Source organism: Tachysurus fulvidraco, chromosome 17, assembly GCF_022655615.1.
Source record: "Tachysurus fulvidraco isolate hzauxx_2018 chromosome 17, HZAU_PFXX_2.0, whole genome shotgun sequence".
NCBI lineage: Eukaryota > Metazoa > Chordata > Actinopteri > Siluriformes > Bagridae > Tachysurus > Tachysurus fulvidraco.
This window is the reverse complement of record NC_062534.1, coordinates 11067236-11084099: the sequence shown is the minus strand read 5'-3', so window position 1 is coordinate 11084099 and position 16864 is coordinate 11067236. Positions and strand designations below refer to the sequence as shown.

Here is a 16864-nt window from a genome sequence, read left to right as displayed (position 1 = left end):
TATTTAATAATATAACTTTGAGACACATTTTTGTATTGTTGAATTGTTTTTTTAAATCAATAAGGTTAGTTAGTGGTTCATTCCAATAGTCAAAATTTAAGTATGCAAGTTCAAGCAAAAGCACTAAGCAAGTCTGCCTCCATGATCTATAGATATTCTCTATTTTCATGCATACTCTGAGTATTGCTTATCACCACATATGCTATTTGATAGGAACAGGTAGTCAAAAGAGTAGCTATGAGCACCAAAAATATGGAAACATTCAGTATTAACTGTGATTGAAGCCTCCAGAAAGGCAGCAGTGAGAGAAGTGTAGGAGAACTTTCCATTCTTATGCTAAGAGAGATGTGTTCTGCTGTCTGTGGTCTAACAGTCAGGAAGTAGCAATAAACCCATTGCACAGTGATGCATTTCCTGTCACTGCAAGATTCACAGGTCAGTTTGTGGCTGTACTCTTTCCTTTCAAAATCATCAGCATCTGTTTTAACTCCTTTTCTTTTTCTAGTACCTCATATGCAAGGCATGTTATTGCTTACACTGAGTCATTTTTGTGTGATATGATTCATCTGAAAAGTTAATGTGTGTTAAATTTGTGTTTGTATAAGTGGATAAGTAAACATTACAGCTCTTTTTTTTTGCAAATATAACACATAAACAACAGCAACTCTCTCATTTGGTATTGAACCAACTTCCAAACTATGTGCTTTGAGGTGCATGGAAGTTTAAAGGATCATTAAATATGGTTAAACCTGGTCATAAATTTCCTTTGTTATTTTTCATTTGTTTAAAGCAAAGAGCAGAAAATGGCTGTGGTCAGTATTGTTATTAAGGATTTCACAGTTAATTGCAATTAACAGTTAACTAACTTTCTTGCAAATGTACAACTATTGAACTGAGAATTAACATACGTTTCACAAATATTTTTTAAAAAGACCCAGAAACTGAGAAAGCCTGAAAAAGATTTAGGGAGGAGATAAGTTTTTGCAGTATAATGTGAAATCACTGTTCAAGTTACTGGTTGAAGAGTTGAGAACAGAGTTTACCTTTCTAAGGTCAAATATTGGGTTACCGTATTAATATTTAGACTAACAATTAATTATCTTAACAAAAGAAGTTATGCTCATCTGACAGGAGCTAATGACCTTGCGAAAATGGCCTTGTTCTGCTATCATTAATGCTCTAATAACATATATTTCTTTCTATGTGTTTTTTGCTCTATACCTCTCTATGATTTGTAGTTTTCTCTTTCTAGTTCTTGTGTTCACCTTCTCTCTATTTGTCAGTAAACCTTATTCCGAGAAATGAATCTTGCCACTGCTTTTTGTTGACTTATTAAGACTTCTGTTCATGCTGTCTCCTGTAAGATGTTGGAAGAGTGGTATAAATGTGTTGATATGAATGATGCTATTTGGATAGTATTTACATTCATGTGTCTCTTCTTTGGAAACATTCTTTGTGAAAAGGGAGTAGATTGGCAATATTGCCTTTTTTGAGTCCTTTCCAGACTGGAAAGTTCCCTGTGCCTTCTGAAGACCTTTTTAGCTCTTTTAATCATTACCACATTGCCTATTATTGTCTATACACTCCTATGCTTTGAGAGCTATACAAGACTTTTTTTTCTCCAAAATACATGACAACAATGTGGCTATGATGTCATTCCCCATATATAGCAACCTTGCCAAATCCTGAATTTAAGGCTTATCTGGTTAATGCACATATTGTATCAAGTTTTTTTTTCTGCCTCATCAATATAGTTTATTATGTTTGCCTCTATATCTTGATGCATGAATGGGCTTGTTTTCAAAGTAATAATTCAACTGGCAGGGTCAAGTTGTTGGTGTAGTTGTTTAGTCATTTTAATCGCCTTCTTTTAAAGTCAACAGTGAGTTTGGCAGAGTAAATTATTTGATTAAGGCATGGAATAAAATAAATTTGTACAAAAACTTGCCCTGTTTACTTGAGGGTTCTGTACAGCTAACCTATAGAGACATCCAATGGATGTACAAAATAACTAATTAATTCAACCTTTGGTTATTTAAAATACATTTAACTACTGAATTGTCTCTGTTCATGTATGTTACTTTTACATTCTATAGTTTCTGTGTCTATTCATGTGCGCCCCACCCTGGCGAATGTTTGCTTACTAGAGTTCTGTGTATTGAGTAATAGATGGGCTGTCCCTCCCTCAGAATGACGTGCTGCATTGCATTTCATTTCATGAACAACGCTGCTCTCTGCAGCAATTTATAGGCTGCTGTCCAGAGGTCAAAAGCCACTCAGTATTTGCTACCTTTGCTCAGCCAATTCATTGTTAAGATAGCAAAGCGTATAATTATATTTGTACATGGTGCCACATCATCATTGTTGCCATTGAAGACACAGAGTGATCCACACAAACCCTCATGAATTTATACAAATCAGAATCTGATAATATGCTTTTATTTGACAGCTTCAGATGGTGCAAGTGATGTTCAAAAACACATCAGAATACTTCTGAGTGTGAAGTGAACTCTTCTAATGCAGTTGTCAAATTTGGATTCTGATATGCAATAGTGGCTAATGACTGCTGTCCTTGGTTTTCACTTCTGATTACTGGAAGAAAAAGAAAGAAGAAGTGAAAGTGTGAAGTGTAACTATGTTAAATGATGCAGGTGGTTTGCGTATCTCCGGCTGAGGAGACTGATTTTCAATGCTGCATTGAGTGGTACAACGTAGATATACAGTAGAGGTTTGTATTGTGGGTGTTGGGCATTAACAGATAAATCAACCAATATTTAATTTAAACAAGATGATCTTTATAAAAAAAAATATAAATATCTTATTAAATGTTCTGTAATAACACTGTATACATAAGTTCTATTTTGAACAAAGATAATACAGTACCAAATTGTTCACTTTTATGTTTGGTTTGTGACAGTGGCAGGAGTTTTGTCTTACCGATATGGTTGTATATGTTGCTGCTTATAGTGAATGTTTAATTCTGCAATCCAAAATGTAAGAGTGCAAAGATTTTCTTAAAAGCAGACTTTAAGTGTTTCTACTACAGTCAGATTTGGCTCCAGTGCAACACTGAGCAGTTAGTGTTTGAGTACAGTTTCTTTTTTGCACTTAATATCTGTGGAGCATTTTATAAATGTGTGTGCTTTATCACTGGCTCATGAACTTACAGACAGCTGTCATTAGATCATTTTTGAGCAAACATTAGTTATTCTGATGAGGCTTAATATTCAAGTGTCCCTCTGTCTTAAACTACCCGATCTCATCCTACTTTTTGCGGCAGATGATGCTTAATGTCACAAAATGAGGATAAGGTTGCGTAATACCTCTCAGAAAAAAAGATATAATAATGTTTTCCCAAACTCCAGTACCCCTTATAAATTTTTTTCCACAGTGCTTGTGAACCCATTATCAAAAGCATGCCACCTTCTGCTTGGGTTCATTTACATACCCACAAAGAACCCATTTTTCCTCTACCATTCCTGCAAACTTGCCTCACCTCTCCTTCTTATATTGGTTTAATTGTTTATGATACGCTGGCACCTACCATTCTCCATATTACTTAGAAAGTTTTCAAATAATTTTATTTGTATAGCATTTCTAAGAATGGACATTGTTTCAGAGCAGCTTTACAGGACTATAGAAAAAATGTTAGATTATAATTAAGTTACTACTTATCTCTAACATTTATCCTAATGAGCAAGCCTGGGGAAATGATGGCAAGGAAAAACTCTGATATGATATGAGGAAGAAACCTTGAGAGGAATCAGGTTCAGAATGATACAATCCTCATTTGGGTTTTACCCTTGGAATGAGTATCAGAATGTATTGAGTGTTAAGTGTACTTTAGAAGCTGTGAAGACATGCCTGCCCAACTTCTTAAGAATGGAGTACTGCAGATTCACACTCCGGGCAGTCTCAAAGGGTGGATGAAAAGTTTCATCCACAGGGCCTGCCCACCCATTTTACATGTGTTGTGGTGACTCAATAGTTAAGTTTCCTGGTTACTTTTGAGCTTTTGTGCAAGGCTCTTTTCCCTTAATTTCAGGCATGTTGTGTCTTGCCTGACCCTGCACTCTGACTTCAACAAACTGGGAAATGTGAAAAGATAGGATTTCACTGTGGCAAAATGTGTGTGAGAAGTTTGCTTCTTCTTATGTGTTACACTCATGGCAGCTGGACACATTCTGTAAGTGCCTTCATTTTGCATAAAAGAACGCTGAGGCCATTGTCTGTTAAAGCATTGATATAGCAATTGACAGCATTGCTATCTTACAGCTCCAGAGTCTCTCAAAATCATGCTAGTAGGTTGACTAGGTGCACTGGCTTCCCCCTAGGTGCGATTAACTTTGTGAGCATGTGTGCATGGTCGACTTTCATCCCGAAAAGTGTTCCTGGGATAGGCTTCAGATGCACTGCAACCCAGACGGGGATTAAATGGTTATTAAATATGAAATCTTAAATAATCAGAAAATAAATCAATGTGAGAAAGCTGTGAAAGGGTTCCTGATGATTTAAGTTTTTGCCTGATAATCAGGATATGTATAAACATGACTTGAATAATATCTTTTCTGGTGGACCATGATGGATGCATTAATAATAATAATAATAATACATTTTATTTAAAGGCGCCTTTCTAACACTCAAGGTCACCGTACAAAAGAAGAAGAAAAACAACAAAAAATATAGTTATACAATACTTACATAGAAAAGACCAACATTACAAATCATGATCTAGAATATGCTAAACTAAACAGATGAGTTTTAAGCTGAGATTTAAATGATGAAAGAGAATCAATATTATGGAGCTCAGATGGAAGTGAGTTCCAGAGCTGAGGTGCAGAGTAACTGAAAGCTCTGTTCCCCATCGTTACAAGACGGACAGAGGGAACAATGAAATGAGTGGAAGAAGAAGACCTAAGAGTGCGAGTTGGTTTTGGAGTATGAAGAAGATCAAGAAGATATGAAGGTGCAAGATTGTGGATAGCTTTAAATGTTAGAAGAAGAATTTTATACTTGATACGAAAATTAATGGGAAGCCAGTGTAGCTGTTCCAGAACAGGTGTAATATGATGGATAGAGGGAGTATGAGTGATAATACGGGCAGAAGAGTTTTGAACGAGTTGCAGCTTATGAAGGTTTTGTGAGGAAGCCCAATATTCCCCATTACTGGGAAGCAAGGGCACATTTTTTGACAATCTTTGAAATGTGAGATATGTCTAGAATTATTGAGGCATCTAAGTTTTCTGTGAAAAAGAATATAGACAGGGATCTGGAACTTGGCAATTCCAGCAAGCTTTGTCCTTTTGCTTGTTCTTGAGTTGCCAAAGCCTTTTTTTTTTTTTGGAGATGAGTGATAATGCCTATTTATTAACATGGCCCTAATGTGATTTCTTCTGTCCTTCTCTCTCCAGTTTTCTTCTTGAAGGTGTAGATGCTTTGGATTGAGCCACAAAAGAAAGAAAAAGAGTGCGGACAAGAACGGAAAGGAACCTTTATATATTAGCACCTCTTATTCTGGGAGAGTTTATAAAATTTCTTCAGCTGTGTTGCATGGGCTGTCCGCCTTGAAGCTCTTCCTGTGTTAAAGGGTGTGGTGCAAAGCAGTGTGTGTGCGCATGCGGTGAGTCTCTGGAGAGGCAGGAGAGTGCCCATCAGTCTTCTGAGTCTGCCCACTGTCCGCCGTTGCACCATGACCACTGCAGTCCAGCCCAATGAGCTTGTGTTTGAATTTGCCAGCAACGGAATGGATGAAATCAGCCAGGTACCCAGTGTCACACACAATCACATATCTACTATAATAGTGTATGTGTGTATTGTTATATAACACGAGATATTATATTTATTTATGTGTGTGTATTTCTGTTTTGTATTTTAGAATATTTTACTGTTGTGGCTATAGAACAGTGTATACAATAACCAAGGCACTTTAACAAAAACCTTTATTTTGTAGAAAAAAACAATGATCAAAATTAGAGAACAGCAATAGCATCGAGAAAGAAAGTAAAATTTCTAAAGTTTACAACAGTCAATAAGTAGTAGGAAGAGTACAGGCCCTTGTTTTGAATGACTTCAGCACATCTGCACCCACAGGACATCACTAGTCTCTCACACTGCTCTGGTGTGAATTTGGCCACTCTTCCTCCAGTCTCTTCCATATTTTTTTTGGCCATAACCTTGTCGCCAAGGATTTTCCAGAGGTTTTCTATTGGGTTTAGATCAGGACACTGGGCTGGTCATTTCATTAGTTCAGTGTTTTCACCTTCATGGAGCTGCTTCACCCAAAAGACTCGGGGTATTGTCATACCTTGCTGTCTAATTGGGTAATGAATGAATGGAAGGAGCCGTATGTTGCCGAAGAAGGGTCTGTTTAAAATTGTTCTTCACTAATTTAATTCCTGCTGGAGAGAACATCCCCAAACCATGACACCTCCCCTCCACCTTTTACTGACTTCTGTACAGACATTGGGTTCAGTCTTTCCCCAGTTTGAAGACGAAAATAATGAACATAATGCAAATAAATAAAATTGCTTTCATCACTAAAGTGAACTTTGGACCGGTTCTCCTTTGTACACAAAATAAGATTTCAGCAAAGCTTTGTCTAGCTTTTTGATTTTTACTGCTAATAAGAGGTTTAGTCACTGCAGAGTAGGCATTTTGTCCAAATCCTCATAAATGTCAAGACACTGTATGCTGAGACAGAGCCTTACTCTGTTCAGCACTGAACTAGTTAGCAATCCCAGCTGCATTGTTGAGCCAATTTTCTGCATTATATTGTCCCCTCTTGCATTAGTCGTTTGTGGATGACCAGGCTTCTTGGGGGACTTGAATGAGTTTGTGATGTTGTAAAGATGCAATATTCCCAAAATCACAGATTTGGAACGACCATCTTCTCTTGCTATGGCTGAAGGTAATCCCTTTTCCTTCATCTTGGACACCCTGCTGCCAGAGGGTTTCAGTCACTTTAGAACGATTCACAATCTTGCAATGTCAGCAAAAACTGGAAATTTAGGATGCCAGTTATAAATAGGGTTTGTCCAATAATTAAAGAAATTAGCACCAATAACTGGGAGGTATCGTAAAGTGTTCTCTAATTTTGATAATTTTAAAAAAAAATCTCATTGGACTTTTTTTTCTGTGCTTCAAAATATATGTAACTCATGAAATATGCTTAAAAACTGCTCTTTTCCTCCTGTTAAAATCATTTCAAATAGGACTAAGCAGTGACCTTGAAATTTAGGAAATTGCAGGTTGTTCTCTATTTGTGATCTCGACTATATACACTATAAATTGTGTTCTCAAAAGTTTGCATACCCTGAAAGAAATTGTAAAACATTGCTATTTATTTGGAAAATATAACTAATAAGGAAAAATATTTTTTTCTTATTTAAGGATAGTGGTCACCTGGAGTCATTATCACATAGTTGTTTGACTCTTTTTAAAACCTAATGATAAATGAAATCACCTAAACAGCCTTGGTAAAAGAGGTTTAAATGGAAATAAGCCAGTGTAATAAGGTAGGTAAACTTTATAAAGCAGGAAAAGGATGTTAAAGGATATCTCATCCCTTGAAAATGTCAGTCAGTCAACTCTGATAAAGAGGTGGAAAATAAGAGGTTAAGCCACGGTCAGGTAGTCCAAGAAAGATTTCTCTCAGTACTGCCATAAGAATTGTTCGGGACACACAGAAAAACCCACAAACAACTTTGAGAGAAATACAGGCTGCTCTAGAAAATAGTGGTGGTGGTGTTTCATTGAGCACAATAAAGACGTAATTGAACACAAATATCTTGCATAGTCGAGTTGCCAGGAGAAAGCCGTTACTGCGCCCATGCCACCAAAAGGCCCCTCACAGTGGGTCATTTGGAGTGATGAGACCAAAATTTAACTTTATAGACACAACCATAAACACTATGTTTGGAGAGGAGTCAACAAGGCCTACGGTGAAAAGAACACCATCCCCACTGTAAAGCATGGTGGTGGATCTCATGTTTTTGGGGCTGTGTAAGCTCTAGTGGCACAGAGAAGTTAGTAAAATTTATTGCAAGATAAGACAGCAGAAAAAGATGTAGGTTCTGGAGTGGCCATCACAGTCTCCTGACTGCGATATCATTGATCCACTTTAGGGAATAGTCAATAATAATAATTTTAAATTGTGCTTAAAATATTTAAAACCTTTCCCATTGCTTTCTAAGGATATTTTGTCTTCATTAAACCAGCACATCTGTTAACCATTCTGAAATGAAATGGCTATGTATCGAATGTGTTTGTATATAGGTTTGGCTAGCCGGCATCTGGAACCTGATCTGAATGCATTCTGTTTGTGTTTGCGTTTACATTTGCATTTGTGTGTGTGTGTCTGTGTGTGTCTGTGTGTGTGTGTGTGTGTGTGTGTGTGTGTGTGTGAGAGAGAGAGAAGTGGTTCAAGTGCAGCAGTTCTCTATACACTACATGCAGTCCTGTGGCATACCGATTTCAGGCCTGACCAGCCTGACCTGTTGGCAGCAGAGTCACTGGGCGTGTTTCTGCTATTGTTCTAAAGAAAGACACTCTCCCTATTCCTGAATTACTGCACTATTACACACTAATGTCATTGAATTTGTCCTACAGGTGGGCCAGTGTTATTAAAATAAGGCAATTTAATATGATGTATAAACTAATAGGTGTTAGCACATTTTTTTATAGTTTTGATAGAAAAGGTACAGGTGCTTGTCCTGTCTCTAATATTCAAAAATCAAATAATTACCACTGTATGTCAAGACCTCATGTAATGACTGTGAAATGTTAAGTGTTGAACCCAACTCAAGCTATAACTTGTCCATTCTATGTTGAATAAGCTAAACATACTGTAAAACTATGTGAAATAATTGGACTAGCCCTTAGCCTCATTCCAGTGACAGACATGATGGTTAACAGTTGCTGGAAGCAGAGAAATGTTTGCAAAATATCTTTGTTTCTGAAAACAGGAACAGGGAACTTGGATATGCAAATATGTGATCCTTATCAGCTATTTCCCTTTTAGAAATTCACTTGATTACAGTGGATATAGGGAAAGAAGCCATGTTTGTTGAGATGAATATTCGTCAGAAGAAAATGCATTGGAGCTTTAAAATCTTACCCAATATCAGACAGGAATCTATCTTGGTTTTTGCAGTATAAATGTCAGAGAAAAATTACTCAAATTTTTTACACAATAAGTCGAAATTATTATGCAAGTTCTATTTAAGTGTCACAAAGATTAAATAGTTTGTTTTTCAGTTTAACTCATGTATGGCATTGTGTCTCAGGGCTCTTTTGAGAAAACGCTCTCTTTCCGTATATATATATATATATATATATATATATATATATATATATATATATATATATATATATATATATATATATATATATATATCAAATTATACAAATATATTAGTTGGTATGTTGGTATTTTTTTATTCCACTAAATGTTCTAATGCTATATATCTGTGAGAGGCAAAAGTATGTGAAGCTTTATGATTAGTATTTAATTTCAAGGTAAAATTAAGAGTTACTTTTACTTTGGCTAATGTTACCAATGTTTGTGAGTCAGCCATGAAGTGAACACTGAACAACCTTGGTGTACATGGCAGAGTTGCAAAGAAAAAGCCACTACTCTACAAAAAGAACATTGCTGTCCATGAAATTTGCTTAAGATTATGTGGACAAGCCAGAGGACAATTGGAAAAATAATTTGTAGTGGCATGAGAACAAAATAAAACTTTTTTGGTTTAAAATGTAAGCGTTATTTTTGGAGATAGGAAAATGCTGAATTTCAGCATAAGAACCTTCTGTGAAACATGGTAGTATCATGCTTTGGGCCTGCATTGCTGCATCTGGGCTAGGACAGCTTGCCATCATTCACTGAACAATAAATACAGAATTATACCAGTGAATTCTAAAGGAAAATGGCAAGACATCTGTTCATGAACTGAATCTAAAGAGAAAATGGGTCATACACCAAGACAACGATCACAAGCACTCAAAACCTTGTCCCAAAGAATGATAAAAGAGGAGCAAAGATAGTGTTTTGGAATGGCCAAATCCTGGCCTTTATCCAAAGGAATAGATATCCAAAGGTTCTGTGGAATGGAATAAAATTCTCCCAATTGTGCAGGTCTGATCAAAAGTTACTGGAAACTGTACTTGCAGTTATTGCTGCGCAAGGGCTGACAACAGATACTGAAAACAAATGTTCACATAGTTTTGTAAGTCAAAGATATGTAATGCTGGATATATTTACTCAATAATTAAATGAAGAAGAAGAATATTTTCAGCTTATTCGTTTGATTGCATTCTGCTTACTTTTAGGATTTGTGTGCAAATCTGATAAGGTTTTGGGTCATATTTATGTAAAAATATAGGAATTTACATATAGGAAGTGTTTACAAACTTTTAAGTGACACAGTATGTGTGTGTGTGTGTGTGTGTGTGTGTGTGTTTGTGTGTGTGTGTGTGTGTGTGTGTATAGGACTTCAATATAATTAGATATATTTTATTCAACAAGTATATTTATTTGCATTGTTTATTTATAAACGTAGATAATCATAAATACTAATGGCATTTCTCTCTGTTGTGTTTGGCAGCTCGATGACCCATCTGTGTTTCCAGCTGTGATTGTGGAGCAGGTGCCTGCTGCTGACCTCATGCAGGTGTACTCAGGGCTAGAGGCTGATGAAGTCACCAACGGCATTATGGTGGACACCATGCAGGATGAAGTGGAGGAGAACATTATGGTGGGAGATGTAGGGCTGTCTGGTGAGTCTACAATGTCAGGATTTTTTATGATTAGGCTATGATTAATGTTGACGGAGCTTTAACAGTGTAACCCAATATATTATTATATTACCGCATCCAGAAAAGGAACACTAATGAAGCAGAAATTAAATTATTTGATTAAAAGTACACAAGTTTTTCTTTAATCTTATTATTTAAATATGTATATAAATATGTCATTAGCTATGATGGTTAGAATCTTTCAGTATAATTCAGATCTAGCTCTAATGTAAACTCTTATTTCTTCTGCAATAGAGACTCCAGTCTCTGGAGGAGAAGATAATGTAGAGACCATTGAGGCAGCTGAGGCCTTGTTGAATATGGAGTCTCCCAACAACATCCTGGACGAGAAACGTATGAGTATGTCATGACTTGTTTTCTGTTGGTTTAGGCATGTCTGCTTTTTTTATTTTTTTTAAAAAACAGCAAAATAGGCCAGATTTTTTGCTTACACAATCTTACTTGGAAATGTGTAGTTCACACCTATGGAGCTCTGCTGGAACCAGACCTGTCCTACATATCTTTGCGGCCAGAGCAACTTTCTTCTGACTGCATGGATGTCTCTCTGGATGAAGAAACTTCTTCTATGGATGAGATCCCTCAAAAGAGTCCATCCAAACCGCATAGGAAAAATAAAGGTACAACAGTAACACACACTTTCTAGTAGGTGGTGTTGTGAATATACCCTATAAATTGAATCTCCACAAGTGAACAGTCAAATAAGAAAGTAAGTATGAAATGTAATAATAAAAAAATTGTTTAGTAGATATATAAGCATGTTCATGGAAGTTTTATAAATTATTTTGCTATGTTATATATTTCATAAGTTTCATTAGAATTAGAGAGAGATTATAAATGAATGCTACTTTTTTTTCAGTGCGCAAACCTAAAATCGTGCGCCCTTGTTCCCCTATCACCAATCCTTCTCTCCCTCTGAAAAAAAAAAGTAAAGAAGGAAAAGGTAAATCCTGCTGCAAAAGAGCATACACACTATATATATATATATATATATATATATATATATATATATATATATATATATATATATATATACGTATATATACACACACACACACACACACACACACACACACACACACACACACACACAAAACCCAATTAGACAAATGTATTATACATGCTAATTTTTTAGGTAGAAAAATATTTCAATATGAGGGGCAAAGTATGTGAACCTCTGGGATTAGTATTTAATTTCAAGTTCAAATTAGGTCCATCTGTTTAATTAAATGAAAAGGGATATATCATAGTCTGATATTCATGACACATATTTGACAAAGTGGATCATGGCAAAATCAAGAGAGAATTCTGAGGACATCCCGAAAAATAAATTATTGTTGTTCTTCAGGCTGGAAAAAATTACAGAACCATCTCTAAATAGTTTAGACCACAAATCTATAGTCAGACAGATTCTGTAAAATGGTGGAAATTTAAGACCATTGCCACCCTTCCCAGAAGTGGTCAACTAACAAAGATCACTCCAAAAGAAAGACATGTAATAGCCTGTTAGGGCAAAAAGTATAATTTCTAAGCAACTAAAGGCCTCTTATACTTTGGCAAATGTTAATGTTCGTGAGTTGCAAAAAGAAAGCCACCACTCTCCAAAAAGAACATTCATGTGGACATGCCAGTTGGTTTAAATGAGATGCATTATTTTTGGAGAAAGTAAAATACCGAATTCCAACATAAGAAAATTATACCATCTGTGAAACAAGTTAGTGATAGTATCGTAAGCCTATATATTTGAGCCTGTATTGCCACATCTGGGCCAGGACAGCTTGCCATCATTGATGGAACAGTGAATTTAGAATTATACTAGTGAATTCTAAAGGAAAATGGCAGGACACCTGTCCATGAACTGCATCTCAAGAGAAAATGGGTCATACACCAACACAACAACCACAATCACCCAAGTCAAAGTCCTGACCTTAATCTGAAAGAAAAGTTGGAAGAACCTGATGCAAGGGAACCCACCAAAATCCCAGTGTTGAAACAGTTCTGTACTGAGAAGTGGGATAAAATTATTCAAAGCTGTTGGGCAGGACTGAGCAACAGTTCCTGAATAATTTACTTGCAGCATAAGGCATCACAACAGATAATAAAATTAAAGGTTCACATACTTTTGCAAGTCAAAGATATGTAATGCTGGATAATTTTTCTCAATAATTAAATGAAGTATAATATTTTTGTGTGATTTGTTTGATTGTGTTTACTTTGTTTACTTTTAGGACTTCTATTAAAATCTAATGTCTTTGGGTCATATTTCTACAGAAATATAGAAATAGGGTTCACAAACTTTCAAGCAACTATATATGAAACCTGAGTTGTTGAAAATTGTTAAAATATAACCTGAGAAATCTGAAGTGAAATATTTAAATGCAGAATGCAGAGAAGTTTCTGAATATTTTCTTACCTTTAGGTAACACAATTTACCTCTGGGAGTTTTTGCTGGCTTTGCTGCAAGACAAAAACACCTGTCCTAAATACATCAAGTGGACGCAGAGAGAGAAGGGTATCTTTAAACTTGTGGACTCCAAGGCTGTGTCCAAGCTATGGGGAAAGCACAAAAACAAGCCTGATATGAACTATGAGACCATGGGAAGGGCCCTTAGGTAACTGCTGGACCAAACCTATAAAAAGCAAATGTGAAATAATGATTCGTGTTTCATTGTCTCTTGACTCTCCTCTGTTTTTTGGGGGGGTCTTACTTTTAGGTATTACTACCAGAGGGGCATTCTGGCCAAAGTTGAAGGTCAGAGGCTTGTGTACCAGTTTAAAGAGATGCCCACTGATCTGGTGGTCATTGATGAAGATGAGGGGCAGTGTGGAGACTCAAGCCATGGTTATAGCAACCAGCGCTCCAACTGCCAGAGTCGTGTCATGAGTCGTGGAGCATCGCGTGCCCAGGGCAAAGGGTCAGGCTACACGCAAACCAAGGCAGTGAAGAAGGAGCCAGGTGCCAGTGTGCTTTACCAGAATGCCAAATGCAAACAAAGTGAACAGTTGCTGCAGACTGTTCATGTACTGCAGCCAAACCTGGGAGCTGCTGTTCCAGCTCCTACACACCCACTGAGGTGAGTAGAGCAGATATGCACAAAGTAGCTGGTTTTCTATTAATTTCTTTATGGAATTAATAAAGGTACAATATCTTTAAAATGAGAAATTTACCTGGAAAGAGAAAAGGTTTTATAATATATATGTAGTGAGAAAGAGACTGGGAGTAGAGACTGGGAGTCCCTGTGTAAACTGATAATCTTACTTGCATAAACTGTAAATTTCTGCCTATTTCAGGACTCCTGTTCATAATATGATCGTAATGAAAACTTGACAACTTCTCAATATGTGTAGTACTCTTTGCCTTTAATGTATACTATATATTCTATACTGTCACTGCTTATAATTCCACTACCAAGGGTCTCCCAGAAGTGGGGTTTCCTTGTATCATTGCATTTGGTTTGCTAAATAGGGATCTGGATTTATATCTAGATTTCTGTAAAGCTGCAGTGTTTTTTGCTTAATAACATTTTACAATTGAAGAGAGAAAAATACATTTTGTACACTTTAGATCTAATCTGCCCTTAATGACACTGCTAACTTTAGCTTTCTCTATTTTTACAGAGCCATTAATATGCCTGCCACTGTTCCCATGGTGCTTACTTCTGGATCACAAGGAGGAGCACCAGTCACACTGCAAACGGTGCCTCTATCCTCTGTCCTGGCGAACAGTGACCCTCTGAATGGTCTGACCCGTGTGGTTACACTCAATTCCAATGGGCATCCCATGGTAGCACAGCAGCCTGGTACTGTCATTGCTACTGTGCTGAAGCCTGGAGAGTTTCAGAACCTACAGTTAAAGGAAGAGATCCTTGAGACACAGTTCCTGCAGTCCATGGTCAATGGCAATCCATTCTGTAGGGAGGAAACAGATGAAGGGTCACCTGAGCTTGGCCAAAGGACCGTGATTGTTGGTGTTGCTGGCCAGAGCATGTACCAGCTTGTTAATGGACACTCAAACACAGAGGCAGAGCTGGCAAGCAGCCCAAGTGAGGGTCTAACACCAGTGGAAGAGCTGGAGGTGAAGAGCGAAATTGCTGGAGCTAAAGACTTGCTAGAGCGCCCGCAAGTATCTGTCCCCGTGCAAATACCAACTTCCCAGTTCATCCAGGTGAAAACAGAGCTCTGTGAGACTTAAATATTTACCAACATCAGGACCACAGATTTCTGCTTAAATAATTCAGTGAAAGTGATCCAAAGACCATTTTGTACTTGTAATATTGTGATTTTGGACCTAAATATGAATATTAAAGAAAAGTTAAATAAAGCCCAATTGGCTGGCTATGTGGCATCAACTTCAATCCAATATAACATCCTGTAATCAGAGACCAGACATTTACATGAATTGTTTTACCAGTTTTTTATTATGTGCCAGATTATTATTATTATTATTATTATTATTATTATTATTATTATTATTATTATTATTATTATTATTATAGGATGCACCTGCAATTTTTTTTTATATATTCCTTCAGCCAAACAGCACATTGAAGTGTCGACAGATCGCTGATTTGAAAAGAAAAATCCCCAACAGACAGTAGGATCAAGAATATTTTCAGTTAGGAGGAGTGAAGTGTTTGTCTGTGGTTTACTGGCATCCAGACCGAAAGAATGCCTTTGTAAATAGCACAAATGGATTGATTATAATAATAATGATGATCATTTTTATACCCTAATTAAGGTACAAGCAACTGTGTTGTGGACTAACAGACTTTGCCTGAAAACCAAATGGCTGACACACCATGTTATTTTCAAGTCATATTACGAAGATTCTCTAAGGAATTTTGTGCTCTTATGGAAATAGGCATTACCTATTTAGATACCTTTATATATTTACCCAATATAGAGACAGTACAATGACAAGTGATTTTGTTTATGGCCACACATTTATTTATTTGAATTCATGTCTGTATAAGAGGTGTAATTGTTTTAAAATTTGTAAGAAATATTGGGAACATGAAAAAAGGCATATATGTATATGTATGTTCTATTACAAGTTGTATATTTCAGTTCAAAGCATTCCACATACTCAGCACCCCTTTTATATTTTATAAATTTTTTTAATGGTACTATCTTTATGTATATGGAGCTTTATGTGTTTGTTTTCTGCCTTGGTATCTACTGTGATGTTTTCAAGCCTTTATATTTACTTATTTGTTTAAGTTTCTACTCTTAAGCTGACTTACTCGTACTCCATTACCGTGAGGCAAAATAAAATAGTCTTGTTTAAATCCTTGTCATTTCAATATCCCATACTCCCATAATGCATCTGCAACATATTTAATACAATTTCTCGAGATTTGAGATTTTATCAGTATGTCTATCTCTCCAAGCCACATTATAAAACCAAAACCCCTCTAAACATGTGATGCAAATGTTCTGACCGTGACAGTTGGTGTACAAAATGTAAAGCGCTGATTTGCATGTGCATTGCGGCTATTGGGCAAGGCAGGGATGCATTTAGTTGCAAAGTTCCATGCATGGAATTATAATCTCAGGAAAGATTCCAGGCACACTATGTATTAAATCGCCAGGTGTAAATATGCTCAGCCATTCCTTTTTTTTTTATCTACAATGCATATTTGTTTTATTAGTTATGAGTTAAATTTATTTATTTGTAGTCTTCACATCTAATGTAATTGTCAATGTATAAAAAAAATTATATAAAATTTCTGAGACCGGTGCTTTGTTTCTCCCCTAACAAAGATATATAAATGTCTATATCTATATTACTGCTGGATTCGATTAGTCTTAAATTATTAGTGGGGCTGCAGTTAGGAGTGAGTGCAGACTCAGTGGTTTGAAGTGCAGTGGTCTAAAAAGAGTCAGAATGCACAATGAAGCTTACAAATTATGTGATGCTGACAAAAACAACCATGTGATGAACAAATGATCGTACCTAGAACACTGTGAAAACAGAATAAGAGCTGCCTAAAAAGCATGTTTTGGGTAAACGTGTGACTGAAGAAAATGGATCCCTGCCTGTTTCTCATTT

At 36.3% G+C, this 16864-nt stretch overlaps 1 protein-coding gene across 13 annotated transcripts in view; it reads left to right on the top strand.

Moving 5' to 3' along the window:
* elf1 (E74-like ETS transcription factor 1) overlaps window positions 1–16100 on the top strand; it is a 28325-nt gene extending 12225 nt beyond the window's left edge. For 5 of the 13 annotated variants that reach the window (XM_047802270.1, XM_047802268.1, XM_047802266.1 and 2 more), the window contains 9 exons: window positions 5426–5761; window positions 10605–10776; window positions 11050–11154; window positions 11271–11432; window positions 11672–11755; window positions 13232–13424; window positions 13527–13886; window positions 14431–14977; window positions 15345–16100. In XM_047802270.1, coding sequence (XP_047658226.1) covers window positions 5690–5761; window positions 10605–10776; window positions 11050–11154; window positions 11271–11432; window positions 11672–11755; window positions 13232–13424; window positions 13527–13886; window positions 14431–14977; window positions 15345–15410 — 1761 coding nt within the window. In that variant the 5' untranslated portion in view covers window positions 5426–5689 and the 3' untranslated portion in view covers window positions 15411–16100. Of the gene's footprint in view, window positions 1–5411; window positions 5762–10604; window positions 10777–11049; window positions 11155–11270; window positions 11433–11671; window positions 11756–13231; window positions 13425–13526; window positions 13887–14430; window positions 15140–15344 lie in introns of those variants that run through there. The other 8 variants (XM_027135500.2, XM_027135501.2, XM_027135499.2 and 5 more) reach the window with 4 other exon arrangements.
* Window positions 16101–16864: the final 764 nt, after the last annotated feature.